General features: G+C 38.1%; 2 protein-coding genes across 2 annotated transcripts in view; both read left to right on the top strand.

Annotated features, from left to right (window-relative positions):
- The window catches only part of LOC131694092 (zwei Ig domain protein zig-8-like), a 683919-nt gene that overhangs the window by 468310 nt on the left and 192154 nt on the right, over positions 1–23455 (top strand). The gene's annotated exons all lie outside the window — the stretch shown is intronic.
- Positions 6921–9476, top strand: LOC131694094 (uncharacterized). The gene is made up of 2 exons (XM_058982473.1): positions 6921–8204; positions 8272–9476. Exon 2 carries the CDS (start codon positions 8547–8549, stop codon positions 9447–9449), a length of 903 nt encoding a protein of 300 aa, XP_058838456.1. The 5' UTR covers positions 6921–8204; positions 8272–8546; the 3' UTR covers positions 9450–9476.

Below are 23455 nucleotides of genomic sequence, written 5' to 3'. Positions count from 1 at the left end.
CAGGTTACTACGGCTCGCCAGCAACAATGCTTTCACTTTGTCGCACCGAATGGACACGAATAAGTCGCACGGGAAAGTAACAACAACGATAACACTTACAAGATGTTTCCTTCATCCTCCGGAAAATTGGGGTCACCGAAAGTCAAGAGGAGGTAGAAAGCCTCAAGACTAGATCATCACGATCCCTTGTGTATAAGCGTGACATGTAGGTGTAGGGAAAGTTGGGGTGGCTGTGTTTATGAGTCGAAAGTCAACAATCCGAGAAAATAATCGATTAAGCATCGCAATTTCCGTTCGGTTTACGATTGAATTAATAGCTCAAAATTACGCTTAATGGTTTTACAAATCTTTAGCCCGAGTATCCCTACTGCGAACACGGTGATGTAGTATATAAATCTTACTAAGCTTCCCTACCAAAAGCCACCCACTTACCAACCTACTCACAAGCAGAAAACACGCTGCTGCAGTCGGGAGAAGATTGTTGCGGCCTTGAGGGATAATAAAATTAGCAGAGAGACGGGAACGCAAGAAATTCCCCTCCGGAATACGTGCGATGCAAGGGAATTGGAACACTTTTCCATTGTCTGTATTCCCCGAACAGAAAGCTTCCGAAGCAAGGTGGCTTTGCTTATAGCGAATATTAATCATTCTGATTAAAATTTCGAAGATAGACTGGGCGAAGACGCATTTGAAAAGGTAATTTACCTGTATTATGCACAGCATAATACACAAATTGTTGAATATTTACTTCTAAATCTACGATTTGTGTGATGATATGGATTGAGTTAAAACTACTGATCTTGAAACTCGCTATTGAGTGCAGAGATTCTTTATCACTGCAGGGAAATATTGACTGCGATACCTATTGCGTCTCGGGGGCCAATGTCGTCGGTGTTGGTGTACCCGATAATCTTTTAGTACAGACTTTCCGTCAGCTCAAGGAAGCCAATTTTTGTCCAATTTTAATAACAATATCCCACAACCGGTTCAAATGTTTTATGAAAGGTGCTTGCGTGTTTTCTTTAAATTTGGTTATTGAATTGTCGACTTCAACATTGCAAAAATAAATTTGGTTTTTGTTTAGCATCCAGTTTTTTTTAAAAACGTTTTCATTTTTTTTAAACATTGTTAGCAATGCTGCTTCTTTGTAGTCAGTGGTCAGAAGGAGATTAACAATAGCAAAATTAAGAGGATACGACAACGATGATACTGTTCTACGCAAATTCCTCTATCTACTAACGTAAGGTATTGTACCGTCCATGCATATACTGTTTTGATAAGTTTTAATTTATTTCTCATCGGCAAACATGAATTAGGACTTGCAAGACGTCACTTATGGTCACATTTGGTCTCCGATACAAGCAGGGGTAGGAAATCAAATGAGATCATATTGGGTGTAGCAGAAAGCCTCATCCTAGGTCTAACTCTCTGGAATAAGATGTAGAGCTGCTTACTGACTCTTAAGCTGCTTAGGGAGGCAAAAATCGAGAAAACTGAATTGACTAGAGGCAAAGCCATCGAATATATTTACCCCTCTTTGGAGGAATGGTTCGTATTAATATTCCTCACAATATGATTAAAATTAAAATTAGGCATGGCTTCCTATGCTCGAATTAAAAAAATTACCTTTTGATACTGACAAAGGTAGAAAGTTGGTGTCTTCGACAAAGCTATAGAAATGAACGCAATTTAAAAAATGTTGAAGAACTTGAACTTGTAGGACTAATGGCTATCAATTTAGAAAGCGTTTTCTCTGGTAACCCCCTTGAATTTATTTTTTCAATATAACTTTTTCCATTGTGACTACATGCTCAATGTTCCAGACAAATGCAAACAATGTTCCAGACAAATGTGGAGATATTAAAACTACATAATATTTTTGAAGACTGATTGTAAAAATACTCATTCGTTTCAATGTTATTGAAGATTCTAATATTTTTTACGCCAACTTCAACTACGTACAAACCAAAATGCACGAGCAGGCACTTTTTATAATGTCTTGACTATGCACAATAAAGATAAGAAGGTTTAATCCGCGACACTCTAGAACCCTCAGAATACTGTAAGCTTACTTTATCATGTTTTTTACTTTTTCCCTACAAAAATCAGCAAAAAACTATTTCTTTTTAATTTTTTTTCGAAGTTTTTAGTAATTCTTGGTTTGATATTTAACCACAAATATTATTTTCACTTATGCGTGAATATTTCCTATTTTTTAAGCGTAGTAACAAACATGTAAAGTGTTTATTATTATTGGAAATCGCAAACCGATATATACTTAAATACATATGTCATAATGAATTTAACACCATTATTCACTAAATTTTACAAAAAAAATTTGTTGTTGTTTTTTATATGAAAAAGTAAAAAAAAACATGAAAAAGTGAGCTCACCCTATTCATAGGGCTCTAGAGTGCCACGGATAAAACCTTCTTACTTTTATTATACACAGTCTGATGGACATTGAAAACAGTACCTGCTCGATCATTTTGTTTTGCATATTTCTTTCTTATACGCAGGTGAAGTTAGTGTTAAAAAATTTAACATCTTCAATCTTCAATAACTTTGACGCGAATGGGTATTTTTACATACAGTCTTCAATAATAATATGTGGGTTTGATTTCGCTAAATTTGTCTGAAACATCATTTGCACGAAAAGTCACAATGGAAGAAGTCAAAGTAAAAAAGCTGAATTTAAAGAAATTGCCATAAAAACGATTTATAAATCGATAACCTTTAGTCCTACAAGTTTAATTACTTCAACAAAATTGAGACCATTTCTAAAACTTTGTCGAAGACACCAATTTTCTACCTCGTCAGTATCAAAAGTTATTTTTTTTAGTTCGATCATAGTAAGCCATGTCTAATTTTATTTTTATCATATTGTGGGGAATTTTTCACACGAACAATTCTTCCAAAGACACCCTGTGAATGTATTCGATTACTTGGTCTCTAGTGAATTAAGTTCACGTTTTTGGCGTTTCCGACTACTGTTCATCGTGATAACGGTACTAGCTGAGATACCGGAAGAGGTAGACAGAATTATTTGTCTGTTTATTTGACAAGGCACATTACGTTTAGTTTAAATATGCCGATTTCCCTAAATGCGTCGGAGATGTGCATTCAGCCTGTTACGATTTGACATAAGTCGGGAAAAACTGAATAATTCGTTGAACTTTCATAAATATCGCCTTCCACAGCACCCACCTTAGCTAATGTATGTCAGCCTTCTCATTATGCGTGATGGAACAATGAGAAAGGCAAACTAAGAAGATTTATCAGATAAAACTCTCAGAATTTCCGGCAGTTCCTCGAAAAGACGGGAAATGTTTTCATGTAGTATAGCCTCAATGGAGCTGAGGCTACCCGAAGCAAAAAAGTAATGGTGTGTGGTTAAAGTGTCAAGGATTCTAAGGATATACTGATTAGCAATTAATTCTGCGGCCCAAACTGAAGCAGGGTCACTGAGTTCGTAGGCAAGTGAACTTTTGATTTGAAATACCGAAGCCACTCGTGAAAATGTTAGCGATGGAGGCGATCGATACGATGCAAGGTACGAAGTTTGCAAGGAATTGGCGTCGACTGTGCCTGAAAGAAGGTGGCCAAAGCTTCTTTCAGGCACAGTAACTTTAGCTAGTAGCAAACTGTGTTGGGATTAGAATGTCCTGTCCAGGTTGTGCTAAAGATGGGTCATGCGAATCCCGTCTGCTATCGCTGCACAGAGGAGTAACTGGGGTCAATTCCTGGCCAAAATTATTTGTTGCTGCTACTGCTTTTATTATGCTTTAATATGAACAACAAATAGACTAAAATTGGTTTTTGGAACAATTTGGCATCTATCCACCTACCAGTGCAGAGGTCATCTTTCTATATCCTTTCGAATACTAGTAATTTCGAGGTTATCTTTGTGAATAAATTTGGTTTTCCAGTTGCAAAAACAGTTGATAAGTGAAAAAAGGAGAAGAAAAGGGACGCCTGTGCATATTTTCATAGAGATACATTTTGAAAAACAGAGTACTTGGCCCTACAGCATTTCGGTGTACCTCAAATTACTAAAATTTTCAACATTTTCAAATCGCTTGGAATCTGTGGATCGGACAAGATCGGAAGAGTTCGAATGTTTTTCAGATACTGCTTATGTAATACTGCTTCAACAACTTTGCCGGATCTCGCCGTATAATGCATCTTTTTTATCATTAAAATTTGGAATATAATGTTTAAAAAACTATTTTTTTTAAAGTTGATGCAATGCACAACAACACGGCTATTTTAAGTTGGTTTTAGCCTTAATTTATACAAAAGGCTGTATTCTACTACGTTTGTAATAATATTGTCTTACTTAATACAGTCATCATCACTAGAAAGCGATATTGCTGGATATATAATTAAAATGACAAAAAAAACCCTTAAAATATCACCACTTTGCATCCAAGCAAAAAATCTTTAACAATTTTTGACATACTCCTAATTTTGCCACGGTATTCAACAGGCGTTTAGGTAAGTAAAAAAAATAACGAAATAGAAAATCGAAATAAAAATATTTTGGTTATTAGCCAGGAATTTGTTCTAGTTACTCCTCTGTGCGCTGGAATGATCTTATCCGCCATCATTCCAATGGATGAAAAAGAATGCTTCAATCGAAAGGGGCACAGAGGAATATCGAAAACACTGAAAATTGACTCGATAGTTACATAAGATTTCTCTCGTCGATTTCAACAATCTATCGCACGTCCTAAAAGCATTATTATAAACTTTCTTGAAATATGCAATATAATGTTTATATTTTCGATTTTTGATATTTTATGCATCATTCGTTTATTCATATTTTTGAAACTAAAAATCTTCTTTCTTTAAATCAACACATTATTTGCCACTGAATTAACACTTCTTTGACCTAAATTTTCGGGGAAAATATTTGTGTTCTTTTAACAATATTTTGGCAACACTGCGTACGACGAGTTGTGATTTTTTTTCCTTCCGGCATTCAAGTGTTTTTTTCGAATAAACTCGTTTTTATTCTGCGCGAAAGTAAAATAATCTACTCTAGTGCGAGCTCCGAGTGCGCGTCCGGTGGAGTGCGCGGCCACGGTGTCTGCTATTGGACGGAAACGTCGATTTTCAGTCGGCGTCGTTTACGGAGGCGATTAACAGAGCTGCCAGTAGCTGAATATAGTGATTTTTTTTTCCTCCGACTTTTTTCAAGCCTGTGTTTTTCGGATACGTTCGCTTTTGTTTTACGCGAAAGTAATCTACTCTAGTGCGAGTTCCGAGTACGCTTCCGGTAGAGTGCGCGGCTCCTGTATCTGCAATTAGAGACGTCGGTTTTTGGGCGGCGTCGCTTACGGAGGCAGTCAGCAGGGCTACCAGTAATTTACACGAATTAGTTTTTCCTGCTCGGGTGTATTGCTTACCCGTGAAAGGTATGGCCCTGTCCTGTTGCTTTATGATGCAACACTAGTTAGAGCGAATATCGTCAAGGTCGTCGTACGGTAGTGCTAATATCAACATGAGCAACGAAGATATCTGTAGCAGCTGTGGTCACGAAAGTCCACCTACAAGGAAAAGAAAGGGGAAGAAGCAGCAAGCAAAACCGGATACAGTCAGCTGGATATGCTGCGATAGTTGTTTAGACTGGTTCCACACAACATGCCTGTCAATAGACAAACTTATCGTACCAGAGCTTAAAAACTTTTGGTATTTTTGCCCGAAATGTTGCCTACAAGGCAATCTTATTCCCAAACCAAATGCAACTTCTCCCTCTGACAACACTTCCCACGAACTTCTGACAAAGCAAATCAACGAGCTATCTGCAGAGCTGCTAAAATTCCGAGAAGAAGCTGAGGTTTCTCGTTCATGGTGCAAGAAACAGCTCGAACGTCTTCAAAACTATGTTCGAGAAACGGATAAAGCATATGAAAAACAATCTGCGCAAAACAAACTGCTCGCAAACGTCGAACAAAAACTTGAGGCAATCGAATCTGGAGCCAAACTCGCCAACATAACCGCCCGAACCATCAACAGCGTCAGAATAGCTGTCAACAAGATTCCTTACCGATCCGATGAGAATCTTAAAGACATCGTAGCGAAAATCTTCGAACTCCTCCAGATATCCCAGCTCACATCATGTGTTGACAGGTGCTTCAGATTGCCTGTTAAAGCTTCAAAATGGTCTGATCGATCGCTTACTCCAACAATCATCATCGTGCTGAACAGCACTGAAACTAGAAATTCCGTTCTCCGTTCGTATTACAAGATGCACAGAGATGCAAAGCTATCCATGCTTGACAATGGTCTTTCTCTGGACTATCGATTCACTCTGAATGAAGTTCTATCAATTCCTATTTTTCGTATGCGGAATCTTGCTCTCAGGCTTAAACATAAGAAGGTCGTCAAGTCCGTGTTCATAAGAAACGATACCGTCTCCATTCTCCTTCATGGTCAACAAGATTACACACCGATCAACAACATCAACGAACTAATAGAACTTGCTGGTACAGTCCCGACCAGCAACGAGTCATCAGTGTTCTTCGATGTATCCGTAGATTCCTCGCACGCATCATCTTCATAAAAGCACTACCTATACGACGACTTTCTCTGCACTAAATTTCATAATGACGACATACCCAAAACTCCTTCGAATCGGACACCTCAACGTTCGTAGTCTCGAACGACATATCGATGGTGTCAAATTAATGCTCGACCGCAACCAATACCATTTTTTCGGAGTCACTGAAACCAAACTCAATCAGAGCTCCCCAATTGGACCTGTTCGCATCCCCGCCTATAACTTCATTGAACATTCGCTTTCGTCTGGACGAGGTAGAGGTACTAAGACCTGTGGAGGTGTAGGTATCTACATTAGTAAAAATATTAAAGCAGCAACTATTCTGAAATCTTGCTTCGATCCTGCAATCCCCATCAACCAACGCCTAGAGTTTTTAGCCATTCGAGCGAAAATCGGAGAACTAAATACCTGCATCGTAGTTTTATATAATCCAGCCAGCTGCAACACATCTTTCGCACAGCAGTACGAAAAGCTCTTACTGGATCTGCTGGAATATCATTTCGACCGGATTTTCCTAGTTGGCGACTACAACATCAACGTCGCTGCGAATCAACCCACAGCAAACCTGCTCGCGCTACAACGAATACATACATCATTCAATCTCACTGTATTGCCAACGTCAGCTACTAGGATAACCGAACATAGTTCTACTACGATCGATCTTCTGGTAACCGATCACCCACAGTTTATCAAGAAATCCAAAACTCTCAGTGCAAATTCGATATCGGATCATGAAGCTGTGTATCTAATTGCCGACTCACGTATACCCGAAGCACCACCACGACGGATACAAGTAAGAAATCTCCGTGGAATCGATCCCCTACGGCTGCAAGCAGACTACCAAGCTAAAGACCTCCAGGACATCTACCTAGAAGAGAACATAGACATCAAAACGCAACTACTACACAACGAACTTCGCTCACTGCTAGATCAACATGCTCCTGAAAGAACGATATATGTACGAGACAAACGAACCCCGTGGATAACGAACGAAATCCAGAACGCGATTGCAATTCGAGACCTCGCCTATTCACTCTATGCCCGGAATCCGAACCGTGCCAGAGGAGATGCGCAATGGCAGAACTATATCTCCAAAAAAAGTAGAACCAACAACTTGATCAATACTGCGAAAAAGCGCTACGCTGATTCACAGTTCAGCAGTGACCTGCCAGCTAAACAATTGTGGAGCAATCTGAAGAGAGAGGGAATACACAACACTAAAACAAACCATGTCACCGAGGAGTTAGACGCCGAACAACTAAACCAGTTCTTTGCTGAAGGTCATCTTTCACTTCAACACCAATCTTCCATGTCCCTGGAAACGCTGCCCAACGTATCAACACTGAATGAAACTGAAGGAGGATTCCGGTTTAGGAACACAAACGTCGAGGAGATCTGCAAGAAAATCTACCAAATCGATACCAACGCCATTGGAACCGATGAGATCCCGATCTCGTTCATAAAAATGCTCTGTCCGTTTGTCCTGCCATTACTCACGCACCTGTTCAACGCTATCATCGAAGCTCAATCTTTTCCTTCCCTCTGGAAAGAAGCTTTAATAACACCTATACCCAAAACATCCAACCCAGCTACATCCACCGACTTCAGACCCATCAGCGTCCTCCCCGCTGTGTCCAAGGTATTTGAGAAGATTGCCCTGTCCCAAATAACCGAACACCTCGAAACAACCAATCCTGCTCTTTTAGCCAAACATCAATCTGGTTACCGTAAAGCACACAGCACAACGACAGCACTAGTAAAAGTCACCCATGACATCGTCAGCAACTTTGATAATGGTAGATGCACAGTTTTGGTTCTCGTCGACTTTTCCTTAGCTTTCAATTGCGTCAAACACGGTTTACTAAAAACGAAGCTTAAGAGGGAATTCGGTTTTTCAAACTCCGCATGTAAGCTGATATCATCGTTCCTGGACCAACGGAGCCAGCGAGTAGACCTTGGTAATACCACCTCGACCGCTAGGATGTTAACAGACGGAACACCGCAAGGTTCGTGTCTAAGCGCGCTTCTTTTCTCGCTATACATAAACAGCCTACCAAGTGTCGTTAAATGCGAATATCATCTCTATGCAGACGATCTCCAAATATACGTATCTGGTCATAAAAACGATGTTAACAGACTTATTCAGCTGATCAACGCCGACCTCAACGCAATCCAAAATTGGGCGATAGAAAACCAACTTTTTCCCAACCCCAAAAAGACAAAGGCTATAATATTCTGCAAGGAAGGTACGGTAGTGCCGCAGGAAAATATTTGGTTCTGTGGTGAATCCATTGCACTATCCAAAGAAGTCAAAAACCTCGGACTCATCATGGACTCCAACTTAAAATGGTGTGCACAAGTCAACGAAATCACAAAAAAGACCTACAACACTCTTCGAACTTTCCGACGATTTCAAGGAGTACTTTCCGTACGAACTCGTAAAAAACTCACCCAAGCAGTACTGATGCCATTCTTCTCGTACGGAGACATTGTTTTTTACCCTGGACTCTCAGCTACACAAAAAGAACAATTACACCGATGCTTCAAGTCGTCAGTGAGGTTTGTATACGGGCTACGACGGCGTGACACAACCCGATTGGTGCGACACACAATACTGGGATGCGATCTTCTCGAAAACTATCGTCGACGCATATGCCACTTTATGTATGGGGCCTACCACGGTTTGCATCCGGACTATATTAAGCATCACGCCCCAATCGGACGAAACGAACGAGCCAGATCTTTTAATATGCCACACCACACCACCAGCCTGCGAAAAAGTGTCCTAGTGTATGGAGCGTCCACCTGGAACTCGTTACCACTTTCTGTGAGGCAGCAAAATTCACTGACATCTTTCAAAGCGGCGCTCAATAGAGCCTACTAAATGAATCTTCTACTTAACAATATGTCTACACCCTGACCCACCAACTTTTCTGAAAAGTAATAATTAAAATGTCCATTTTTCCTTGACTTGATACAAAGTTTATGTAACTGACAAGTTTTCGTTCTGCTGATAAATAAATTACAAATTACAAACATTAGATACGGATGGACGGATTGATTGACAAATAAACCACCGATACTTTTAAAATCAATAAACATTTCACCGTTTATTTTTTCAACTTTTGACCTGCTCCGACACACTACCTAGCCTCGTGATGACTTCGTAAGCTCCGAAAAGATTGAATCTGCTCTGCAGCGGTCACATGCTTACCACAGTACCCCGCTAGTTTATCGTTCTCAGTTTAGTATTATGCATCTGGTTTTCACCACCAGAAGCATGCGGTCTGTGACGTAAAATTGCGGGATTTTCACTTCCTTCCGAAAATAAAATACACCGGCCATGAACGACGAAAAGCGGTGTCAAAACAGAGAAAACGACCGATGCTGAAAAAACGGCCAAACCGCAACTTCCTCCCTACCATACAATCGCACCAGGATTGACCATCGCTCTACACCCACTGCACTGTTCCTATCACCGGAAATAAGCACAGTGCAGCATATCTATGATTGCGGAGGATACTGAGTTCCGAGCAGTCGAAAGAAGATGCTGTGAGTTTTTTTTCTCGCCCCTATACTTTACAACTCTGTAATGGATACACATGGCAAAGAATGCAGAGTTCAGTTTTATTTCCACTCTCAACTGAATAAATAGCAATTTAATACAAGCCACAGCTAAACTGCATTAACTGGATTGGAACTTATACCCGGGATTCCAGTCCATAAAAGCACTCGGGGGAATTCCATCAGCCGGTGTCTCTGCTATTGCTTGTAGGTGTATTGGTAGATCGGAGATGCTGCAAAAGCTTGCTCGAATTCAGTCATAAGGCAGAACAACAAAGTGTTGAGAGGCAAATAGTTGTGGAAAACCAAAATTCGATTTTCATCCTTCGAAAGCGTGGTAACTGGCATCCACGATTGCTTTATTTTTTCGCTGAAATACCTGGTACTTGTGATGCTACATCCGGCGGCGCCGGGAAAAAGTTTTAATAAATACATATGTGGAAAGTTGTTAATTGCCTCGTGTGCATTTTCGCCATTTTTCGTAATCTGTTCGTTGAGAACGGCATTTTTTTCGACGAGTATGGTTTCTGGATGACATATGGTGCAAATTGGTCGATGGATTATCTGTATGCTAGAACGTAGGGAGTGGTTGCCGAGAACCGGATTGTACCAGCGAAACGAATTTTCCAATTTGGGAGCACTAAACTTTTATTGCCTTTTGTTGGTTGGGTACTACAGCTCACAAAAAGAATGCAATTGCAAAAGTTGATATCTTTTTTGGATAGCGAGTTTAAAGTTTGTTTGAATTATCGTAAATAGTGTGTGTGAAAAAAATAATGATTTGTGTACAGTACACGACCACGATGACTTTAAAAATTCAGCCATTTCCACGAGCTAAACTATTTACTATTCAGTCCTAAATGGGTCGATAGTTTTGAACTTATTCGTGAATACTAGTGCACACGCGTGTAAAAACAACTGCTTGTTTATTGCTACCATGGTCGGGTCTTATACACAACCCATTAAATGTTTTTTTAACTATTCGCAATACTTGGGCAAATTTTAAAATTACTACCGGTAAAAAATGTGCCCAAAATCGTGAATAAAGTGCCATGGATTCTGGAACAATCACGTTGTTACGTCACGAAAACAGGACCATAAAAAAATCATGTGTTTTATAATTAGGTTCAATTTCCCTTCAGCAACGCCCGCATAACGCTTTTATTAGCGAAAATATTGGTTTTTGTTCTGTGAACTTCAGTCATGATTTCCGCCCTGTCATTACCAAATCGATTTTCTGTACGGGAACTTGTTCATAACATTAATCATAAAACCAAGAGTTGACTCATGATGTTATTCATATACTTAGGAACATTAGTTTACAAAGTCAAAATTTTCTGGACATTTTCTCGTGAACTATTTCACGAAACTCATTCATACCTCGTGAACTAAATCATGATTCCTAATATATTAGTCATGATCCAGCATGTGCTCGTGATTGTTCACAAAATCATGAAATATTATTCATGAACTCGTGAACTGGTTCACTGATTCTTAGTACAATAGTCACGACCATGCTTGCCTGTGAAATAAATCACAAAATTATAAAATATTCATGTATAATGGAACTAGTTCATGAATCCTAGTATAATAGCCACGACTTACCATTAGTGCTCGTAAAATAATTCACAAAATCATCAAATAATGCTCATGTATTCGTAAACTGGTTCATGATTGCAAATATATTGTTCACAATCCAATATCCGTGCTCGTAAAATAGTAAACAAAATCATGAATTTTTTTTCATGTGTTCGTGAACTAGTTCATGATACCAAATATAATAGTGGCTATTTACCATTTGTGATCGTCAAATAGTTCACGAGATCATAAAATGTTATTCATGTATTCGTGAGCTGGTTCATGATTCCTAGAACAAAAGTCGCGCTTGACCATTCGACAAATTATTCATGAAATCATTAACTATTATCCATGGATTCGTGAACTAGTTCATGATTCCATTTAGAGTTCCATCATATGACTGGTGGCTATGTATTCTCAAATACGCCATGCAAATATTCGAGGCGGAAAACTAAATATTCGGAACTAGTTTTTTGGAAACACAAATAGTTTCATGAATACTACGTTTATTATTCGCAATGTCAGGAACTTTGTCACGTTTTTCGTAAATTGTTCAGTTCACAAAAGCGTGATCTTTTATTCATGAATTTATGAACGGATTTGTTTCCGTGTGCTTAAATTAATCGATATTTTTGCGCTGAACATATAGAAATATTTTCTCTTAGAGGAACGGTGCCTAAGACGGACACCCTTTAATGTTAAACAGCACATTCGACTCATCCATGGATGCATTGCTCGCAAATCGTAAGTAAACTGAGATTTGAGATTATGTTGCATCAATTTAAATTCTAAGCAGAAATGACCTGCGTTAAGCCAAAGCGAACTGAGCGCCATAATTTTTCCTGGAATTTTTAATGAAAAAAATAATTTTTCGATTATTTACCATAATCATAGAAAGTTTAAGGGTACTTATTTGCTTTCGATTATTATTTGAGTTCTCAGAAATAAATTGATGTAGGTGTTTATAGTGCTACATTTTCTGCGATAGCGATTTTTAGGAAGGTACCTCCAAATGGCGATTGGTCCTCTTTGGCTTAACACAGGCCAAATATGTTTAAAATGTTTATGAAAAAGAGGCCCAAAATCATCATATCAAACGTGGGAAAGATAGGCACCTGGTGTGGGTGAGATGAACATGAAGCATTAGTAAAGATGGACATAGGATAAGGACAGAGTGAGACACTACTCGATCAATAAATTTTGTTTCTTGTCAGTACGTCACAATCTAGCGATTACAAAAAATAGCCCAAGGGTATGTAATTCAACGGCATTCTGCTTTGTATGGGCGAAAACGTTTGACCATCTTTCTCTACCCTACTATGTCCATCGTACCCAACATTATAAAAATTTAAAAAAATGTATCTATATTCAGAATGATTATGTAAAGTTTCTGTATTTTACGCCAATCAAGTGTTAAATACCCAGTACCTCATGCTCGCTTAGAAATATTTCCCGAGATCAACGATTTTCAGGTTTTAATCGTTATTTTCTACTATCAAAAAATTATATCCATTACCATGCTTTCGAAAAAATTGTTTGGTTCGTATATCTGATATTTCCAGATTATTACAGTGTCTTTCAGAAGCAGTTGAAATCTTTTGGAAATGTTACCGTACCAATACATTTTTATTTAATTTTGCAGTTTGTGAGAAACGCAAAGTGTCCGCCTTACCCACAGTCTCCGTACTAGCCGACTTCCCCCTACTATTTAATGTCATTAATCCTGAAAGAAAACATTGTTTCGGATATTTTGACGCACCGATACTGCGTCATAACGTCTCAGGTCATACAGCATTGGGACATTATGATGCAGTTCTTATGCGTCATAATGTCCAAAACTATAAGTGCGCCACACAGTTCACGAAATCGACTGCGACATCAGATCCGAAAACAAATGTGCGTCATAACGTCCGGGACATTGTGACGCACAAGGGGTGGATCATAACATCCGAAAATAAATATGCGTCATTAATTCCGGTCCATTTTGACGCACATCCGCTCTCGGATGTTATGACGCAGCCTGATGTATCATAAAGTCCCGAACGTTTTGACGCACAATCCTTCGGACGTTATGCAACGGTGTTTATCTAGGGTCCATTTGGTGGAGTCACCTCTTGGACGTTGGTGATATGTACTCAGTGACATTTTTGTGACTATTTATATATAAATAGAATTCCATCAATGTAAGAGAAATACCATACAGGACCCATCCACCGATCAGATCCCATTCACTGATAATTTTTACGCAAAAATAGCAGTACGATATTTTTCGGTCCACCCGTGGTGCCAAGAACTCTCAGACTCATCATCCACTCAACGCACACAGAAGTAGAAAAATAAATTTATTTATCCCAACGCAACTCACACACGACGCCGCACAGTGGCTGGAGGCTGGCCAAAACCTTAAAAGTTTATTTTTGAAATATTGATATTTTATATTTTTCCTAAATTTCTCATGTATTGAATGATGCATATTCAAAATTTTTTGATCATTGGATAAGAACACTATTTTTAACATGAGTTTAAATGTAGCAAAGTCCAGACTTTTTAATGATTTTCATTTCCGAAACCACCATTGCTCTGTTCACTTCAAATGCTCTTTTGATTTTGGTCCGATTTGAGCACAACTAGTGTCATTGTGCAGAAGAACGAAAAAACTTGGTTAGTGAATAAAATATATTTGGCAAATTTGCTTGGAACTATGATTTTTTAATTTAAATATGTTTGAGGTGGTCAGATCAAAAATACTTTTTTCACTAATTTATTCTGTGCAAATTTCGGAATCATTTCGGAACGGTCGCATAATATACATTCTATGGGAAATAACCTCTACTTTTCGAATATCATGGTCTCGTTCTGCGCCTAGGTGCGCAAAAAGGTTTAAGGAGATTTTAAAGCTTTGTTGCTGATATGGAGGCGCATAGTGTTTTGTGTAAAATAGTTAGACAATCTACAGTAAACCAACACGTTATACAATGGATTTAAAGTAGTGTTCTTCATATTTTATGATATTGTTGACATTGGTGAACAGTAACGGACAATCTATCATGAAAACGGGATCATAGTTATAAGAAAGGTTCAATGACACTGTATGGAAAAATGCATTTAATATTTTACGACTTTTGACAGCACCTCAAAATTAACTTAAATTGTGATTTTCAGCCAAATTAGGTAACATTTGAGGTTTTGTCCGACTTTTGTTTGAAGACCCGCCACTGTGCGCCGTGTTGAACCCATTCCAAAACCTACCCTTCCCACCCACATTCCAAATCATCGTGTGTACATGGCCCGTACCTATCGCAATACCATACGTGCACGGTGATGAGTGCACGATAAACTTTGCACAGAAAAAGGAAACGGGTGCAAGTTTTAAGTACGATTCACACGATACATCAGGCTTCCGTCACCGGTACGGAACGTCAAGATTAGTTACATGCAGTTAAATGGCAGCATTCAGATTCAACGGTACGGATCGTTTTGACGTACGGCACGTGTGAACGAGCACAAGAGAAACGCATTTAGCTTATCCTGACGGAACGGTGACGTTCCGTTGACGTTGGCGGAAGCTGGTGTATCGTCTGAGTCGTCATTTAAACGGTTTAACAGTATGCGAATAAATTCAAACACTGCCGAAAATTTATAGCGTCTACTATGGATTTTCGGTAGTGATGGCATTAACTCGCATACAGTATAAAAAATGAACCCGTTTAATTGCTGTCTACAAAATTTATCGTCCACTCCTCACCTTGCTCGATTTGAAACATTGCATGTACACGAACGATTGTACCGTCTGGACGATATAATCATAACGTTATTCCTTCGGCATAAAAGCAGCAACTGATTTTGACACTCGCGCGGCACCTATGTTTATACCTTTTCATTTTTGGCGCACTTAGGTGTGAGTGTGTGCAAATACCATCGTTGTCGAAAATCTATAGCGTGTATCACTTATACAGTCCAGACGTCTTTTTGCTCGCATGGCAAAACGCAACTGATTCAAACAGGCACGCGTCATCTCTATTTATGACTTTTCGTGTTTTCTTTATTTCGATTATAGAGGTTTTAACCTTAAGGTCATTCGCCTCTTCGGGTTAGAAAAATCTCTTATGAAAAATTTCTAACCCTATGTGCGGGGTCGGGACTCGAACCCAAGTGCGCTGCGTACAAGGCAATCAATTTACCAACTACGCTACGCCCACCCTAACTTTTCGTGTTTGATTGAGCCACTAAGGAGCTTCCTATTGACGTCTCTGCCTGAAACATCTGCCTCACGAATGGCAATTTTCCTTTTTTTCGTAAACTTTTCAATTTTACCGGTTTTCAAAAGACTGCTTTTATTGCAGTTATTAAATGATTACCAATATTTATATTAGACGTTTCTGAATAGGTTGGTGTATAAATGGTAAAACTCAATCTAGTAATAGCGGAATTAAGCGTGCAAACCTTACATAGTGACTTCACATTTACAAGAACCAGGATGATTAGTTTATGCGAAACATTGACAAATACCCAAATAATAGCTATCTCTCTGGTGCAAGTTCTGCCCTCGTTTTCTGAACAAACCTCACACTCAAGGTCAAAAAACTCCAACTAGAAGAAACCTTGCGTAATCCGACTCAAGTGAATTGATAAATTTTCCTGGTTGATAAAATTAAGAACATTTTCATAATCAATTATACAAATAGTACATATGTTTGGTGGTGTATGGTTCCGTCACACTTTTAGATGGATTAATTGATTTTTCCTGTATTACATGTAGATTTTCAAACCAACAAAACTAAAATTACGGCTTTTAACTAGCTATAGTCCCTATGTTTAAGTAAACCGGGCAAACGAGAGGACCACAGGTTTGCTTGCAATTTCAGCTACGGGTTAATCAATGCCTCGTCCAACGAATCCTCAGCGGCTTTCCGCCGCTTCGGATCCTTGGCCTCGGATATGCGGCCAAGCCGCATCACACTAGCTCCCAGTATAAGCTCACTTGTTAAAACACTGGCACTGTTATGAGAATTGTTAAGCACAACTTATTTTTTCAGTTTACCATAAAATTTCGCATGAATTCATTAAATTTATTTTTTCTAGTTCATAAGCACATATTAATGGATCGTTTTACATTTTCTTTTCTTATGGATCGTTTTGTAAATATCCATGAGCCATAATTTAACGTCGATATATGAATCATTTCTAATGTTCATTTGTACATCTTCTATGGACCAAGAAAAATTCATCGAATTTATGGAACTTTTTCTGACATTTTATTGCTCCATTTTGTAATACCGTGGAACATTTTTGCCGATATTATGGAACATATCGACGTGTTTTAATGTACATTGTTAATATTCTATGGATCAATGTCAGTTAATTTATGGCGCAAAATGTATCATTTTATGGAACATTTCCAATATTGTTATGGTGCATTAGTTGATTTTAATTGCTCTTTTATTATTATTTTAGTGCTCTTTTGCGACCATTTTATGGTTCAATTTTACATAATCTATGGATCAAATCACCCTTTTTTATGGATCATTCACACTGTTTTATGGATTTTCAGTTTTGTTTTATGGAACATGGACAACTTTTTTATGGATCGTTTTACAATTCTTTATGGATTAATTTAAATATTTTATATGCAAAAGTACATTTTCCCTAATTATACCTTTTGATGGACTGACATTTGGTGAAATATCTGGATTTGAAAATTTTGAGTTCATTAACCAATATCAATATCGAAACTTTCAACGCAAAAATACACACATCATTAAATTTTAAAATACACTGCTGGCCAATAAAATAGGTGTGAGATAAAAATACATGAAATTTTGAGTTTTCTCTAAAAATATTTTTTATTCCAATATTTTATAGTTAGGCACAGTCGTAAATATGAAAAAGAACACTTTTATTTGTAAATTAATAGTTATATTTTACAGGAACTCTCTCTTCCCTATGAAATCCAAAAAAGCACCTGGTCAATGAAATAGGTGTATTGTAATCCATTGCATTAAAAATTTTCAAATGCAATGATTTTAAGACTTTAATATTTTTGACAATTAGTAGCCTATGTAACCTCCCTTATTCAACCAAATCTCCCTGAGACGTTATGATTTTGGCCCTGGTCGAAAATAGAATTAGTTTTGATTGATTGAGAAATGTACCATCAGCGAAATGATATATTGGTTCATTGTACATAAGGGACCATTCATAAATTACGTAACGCTTTTAGGGGGGGGGGAGGGGGTACAACAAGTTGTGACATGTTGTGACATAGGGGGGAGGGGGAGTTAGCTAGATCGTTACGTAACATGTTTTCACCGAAGAAAAAAAAAATTTTCTGGGAATTTGTTACGTAATAGGGGAGGGGGGGATGGAGAAATTTGTGACAATTTGTTACATGGGGGGAGGGGGGAGTCAATTTTGGGCAATTTTTGCGTTACGTAATTTATGAATGGTCCCTAACACGGTTTTTAAAAAAGCTCGTTCCATAAATCCTTCGGTCTCTTCACCGACTCAAGAGTGCACTTGCTGTTGCTGCGATGGAGTGCAATTGCTTTTCATGACATATTTTTCTCGTTTCGCTTTTGTTTTGCTTGAAGATGATAAATTATTGTCGCTTGCGAAAAATTTCAAAATATTCCCCAGATTAAGTTTACCCTTATCCATTAGGTTACCCCTACCCATTATGTTGACATGTTTGTTTTATCTTGTTTTCAAAATTTCTTCATTAGGTTCAAACTGATACTCCCGATTGAGATTTCTTCCCCTCGATCTACATAATGCTGTAAAGTTGCTAACATTCATTTTCTTCCATTTACATACCATTTAGTTTTTTCAAGGTCGATTAAATATTCCTTCGATGCCAGTATCTTCATTAATCCTAAAACTGACCTTCATCATTTGTGTTTTATAACTGGTTCGTTCCTGTTTGGATCCCAAAAATAATCGCTCAGCATGCGTCAATAAAAACGCCCACACGCTCTTGGCGAATTTATTGAATGGCATTAAAATATATCAAATCCGAGCTAAAGGATGTGAAAAAGTGAAATATCTTTTCTCGCCGGTACCCGGATATAGGTATTGAAATGTTTTATTCAACACCAGCGATTCACTTAGATCTGACCGCCAAATAGCCCACTGAGACTCCTCGATATACTCGCCCCGAAACGGCTGCCAGTAGATAGTTTCGCTCAAACTGCTTGACGTGCTATTTTGCTGCCATATTTTCGGTGTGATATAAATTTTCTGTAGGAAGGGGAAAAACTATCGGGTTATCCGAGAAACATGTGGCAAGGAAAAGAATCCCAACCAGCGCCGCATCATCCTCGCTTGGACCGACCGACGGTAGGAAGGAGCGACAGACGTCAAGATGGCAAGAAATGACCAGTATTATCCTCGGCTAAAGTAATAATGCTGGAAGACCACAGATAGGCGGCTTTTTAATTTCCAACTCAATGGAGCCATAACGGATGGCGAAATGTGGCAGTTGTATAGTGTCAATTTCAGTTCAGAAACTGGAGGTTGTACAACAACAGCGGATACTGAAAATCGACAGGAGGACAGCTGTGCGACAGTTTCAGTACTGTTGAATGCGCTGTTTGTACGGTGTCCAATTGTGTCGATTTTGTGTCGTGTTGTATTTGGAACGGAAACGGGAAATTTCATTGGTTTACAGCTGGCTACGACTCGGATCAGTACAATGACCAGTGCCAGTAGGTGCCGGATTTGACGGTTGGTAACAGATTGCAAATCGGGCGCATGTTATCTCTTGTTTCAACCGTTCAGCTGCGGTCAATGGTTTTGCTGAGATGTGTGACAGTATGACATTTCGAAGTTACATTACGATTCTTGATTATACAGCTGCAAAAAATCGAGGTTGGTGTGGCGCTTACATTTATGGTAGCTAGGCTAGTTTCCCACGTAAAGAAAAACGAAGCTTTCTGACAGGTAAATCCATTGCATTCCAATTAATTGAACTCTGCTGTACACGGGAGAGGTGCACTATTTAATGCATAAGCCTGATAACAAAACGCAAAAAAAGACATGTCTTACTGTGCATTATGGTGCTGGACATTTTTCGAATAAATAAAAAATGAAAGTGGGTATGTAGTTTTCCTCTTAACATTTTGAATGTAATAAATCCTCCTCACAAGTAATATCTGTCTAGTTTTATGGAGAGGCAACTTGAAGAATTCGTTGTTCTTTGTTGGAAGGCTTCACCAGTGCTGGAGCATACTATTGTGAAATGTGATTAGAATTAAACCAATACCGTTCACCAGCTAGATACATTTTGCATTTTTCCAATCACAATTGCGGTGTTCTAGTCATGTTACTAACTGGACATTGCAAACTTAATTATCACATTGCAATTATTCAGCGTGCTGAGTATTATTCGTGTGATCTTTGTGAATCAGATTATATAGCATTATATTATCTGACCATCTCTGCAGTAATGCAATAGCGCATCCGAACTTTTGGTTCATAGACAAACTTCGGTAAACAGAGCTAAAACTCAAGGATATTTTGACAGGTCGCTTGCTATTTGGATTACCTTTATTGCTTTTATGTTGGGTTAGTTAATCTGTTCTGGTAAATCTTGACGCGAAGTTGAGAAAAGGTTCGGACCAGAGTTAATAGTGCTGCTTTACTGTTTAGGGCTGTGATTCTCAACCTGGGGTCCGCGGACCCCTAGGGGGCCGTGAAGTCATTGTTGGGGGTCCGCAAAGAAAAATATATTTTCCGAGTATATTGAAACTTCAAGTCTTGTTTCCTAACAAACTAAAAACAACATATTGATTTCATATAAAATAGATGTTTATCCGTGGGGGTTCGCTGCAACCCAGGGTGATTTCTAAGGGGTCCGTGGTACGAAAAAGGTTGAGAACCGCTGGTTTAGCGCAATATGAGATAAAACGTTCCCCAAGGGTAAAGTGCACCTCCGTTTTTCTCAAAAGTTTCAGAATTTTTTACAAAAGATGCGCCAACTGGAAATCTTCCACAAATGCAGTCTGAGATTCAATGAAAAAACAGTAATGAAGTTGTCTGTGTGGCTCGTGGGATTAGGTTTTTCGGTTGATATGCTTTTTAACCATTGCACTTTTTTGCTATTTCCCATGTTATTTGTAATTCTGTTCCAATATTTGTGAAATATCCTTTATATCCACGCTTTTTACCAGATTTATTGTGATGTACTCAAATAATCTTAGGCGATTCAAAGGTATGTACATAGACTTCTGCGATGTCCCGGTTAAAACAATGCCCGCTAGGGCGGTACGTTCGTGTCATCACAATAGAAGCCTGTCAACAACATAGAAATCGAAAAAAAATACTTCGAATCCTTTTCAAATGAGCGTATTGACATTTCACGTGCTCGATCGGAGTACCATTCATAGACAGATAGCAATAACAGACTGAGACATCGTGGCGCCGTAAAGAGAACTCTAAATCTAGTCGTGCTGCGCTAATAATGTAGCTACAGCATTCAGTTCGGCTCGATCCAGTCGTTCCAGATAAGCTGTGTAAATTTGTATGCGGTCATTGCCGTCGCGGCACGCGTTTGATGGTGTGATGAAGTAGTCGTGCGAATGGCCGTTCGGTGGCACACTCAATCACGAATCCAACGACAAGTGAAAGAAAGCCATTTATTTTCGCCCGCCCCCACCTTGAAATTTCACACAGTATGGGATAACACTGTTAGCATAGTTTATTATATCTATCAAGAGTCGATTGATCCGCTTCTGACCTACGAGATGAAAAAAAAGAACAGGAACAAGTCAGAAGCGGATTTAAGTCGAATTTTCTGTAGAAATTCTCTTGACGTTAACGATTTCAATCAAAATCATCGAGGTAAAGTAGGGGATATTATTGGACAAGGACCAGTGAGGTGCACGCGACGGCCTCTCTAAATGATCTGGATGAAAGTTTGCATAAATATTGCTCACGGTACAGATATAGATGCGCCAATTTTGAAAAAAAATAATAATTACTGAACGGAATGGATTAAGTTAATGTTAGATGATAGCTAAGCTAAGTTTGTTGAAATGATAACTTTCTTGATATATTTAAACACAAATTGATGAACCAAAACCATCGAAGATTACAAGGCAGATAGAAAAGATGACGAGCTCAGATCTGAAACACTAATTTATAAGTTCGTTTATTTGATGGGCATGGGTTATGCATTTCAAATATCTTAAAATTAATAGCTTACAACTGTGATTTTTTGTTTTTAAATGGCATAAGAGGAAAAAAATTTACTGCTATTTTAAAACTAGAAATACAAATCGATCTACGAAAGCAGGGGGGAGAGGGGCAATGTTCTTTCATGAGAGGTTTTAAAGTGACAAAGTCTCATTTTCGCACACCACTATGCGGAATGCTTATATGCATTTTACAAGTAAAAAATTAGTTTACGAGATATTTTATTTATGTAGAGAGAGTTACAGCATAAGGAAGATACAATAATTATCTTTCGACTACAAATGCTCATTTTTTCAAAAATAATCATAATTCTAAAGATAATCAAATATACACTCAATCTCATATTCGTACAGCACACATTTTTTTTTGAATCAATTAAAATTTCTATAATAAATATTAAATGTGGTAGCTCTTGTTTGTAATTACAATTTTCAAACGTATTGGAATGCTGACCACTAGTTTTTGTGTGTATTGAACTATGCTTTAGGTTCTTCTCCTGATTTCCAATATCCACCATTTTTTAGTAAAAGTACCGTTTTAGGGAAGTTTTGCTTTAAAATTTATTTTAAGATATTCATATTAAAATACGCATTCTGATCTATCATTCCATCAATGAAGACCAAATTTCTAGCACTTCTAGTGGACATATAATACCCCATACAATAACTCCACCTCCACTGTCCCTGCGCTTAGCTGCTGTTATAAGGCTTTTACGTCCAGGTTTGAGTTCGATTTTCTCTTCCCGAAACAACAGCCATTTGAGTCAAAGATGTTGAATTTGGACTTCGTAGACAAAGTTAACATTCTTCCCAATATTACGATAAAATGTTGCAATGTTGTTTAGTAAATTAAAAATCAAACCTTTGTTCTTGTCGTCATTGATGAACGGCTTCTTGCTCAGAACACAGGCATTGTAATTGTCCGTTCTCCGTAAATTACGAACCGTACCAAAGCAGACTTATAGTTAAATACTATGATTCAAATTATTTACCATGTATATAACATTAAATACTCGAATTACCCAAATTTTTCTAATTATAAATCGCTTATCCCTCATCGTAAATTTTTTACAGTTCAAGTTTTTCGAAATATCTGCTCTACGTTTCGCCCCATAAAAGTTTTAAACGACATGTTAAATAGTTGGACACCACCATTGAACAATTTCAAAGATTTCATGAAGTGGTTTAGCATCATTTTAGTGAGTAATAATTAGTTTCCGTCCCATAATAGCACTAACTGCCATTTACTTTTTTAACCATTAGGTTTATTTGAGGGAATTTCTTAAACTAGTGTAGAGGAAACTGTGTCACTTTTCTGTACTCATAAAATCTATTTTTCTAAGAAAAACAATTTACAAATGACGAATTTCGCGCCAACTCGAACAAATGTTGGCAGCACCCTCTCAGATTTTAATGAAACTTTCTGTACATGAAGACTTTGTCACAAAAAGCCACTTTGCATATTTTGTTTTTCCAAAAATGATCTAGACTGTCTTTTGAAAAGGGCGAAACTTTTTTTACCATTTTTTTTAAAATGGCTATAGTCTAAAAATGACAA

The sequence above is a fragment of the Topomyia yanbarensis genome, chromosome 3, assembly GCF_030247195.1.
Source record: "Topomyia yanbarensis strain Yona2022 chromosome 3, ASM3024719v1, whole genome shotgun sequence".
NCBI lineage: Eukaryota > Metazoa > Arthropoda > Insecta > Diptera > Culicidae > Topomyia > Topomyia yanbarensis.
The sequence above is the reverse complement of the archived record's forward strand: the minus strand, read 5'-3'. Positions and strand labels throughout refer to the sequence as shown.

What these genes read in the sequence shown, in the direction of transcription:
- LOC131694094 (XM_058982473.1), top strand. Translation starts at nt 8,547, where the DNA reads ATGTTAACAGACGGAACACCGCAAGGTTCGTGTCTAAGCGCGCTTCTT.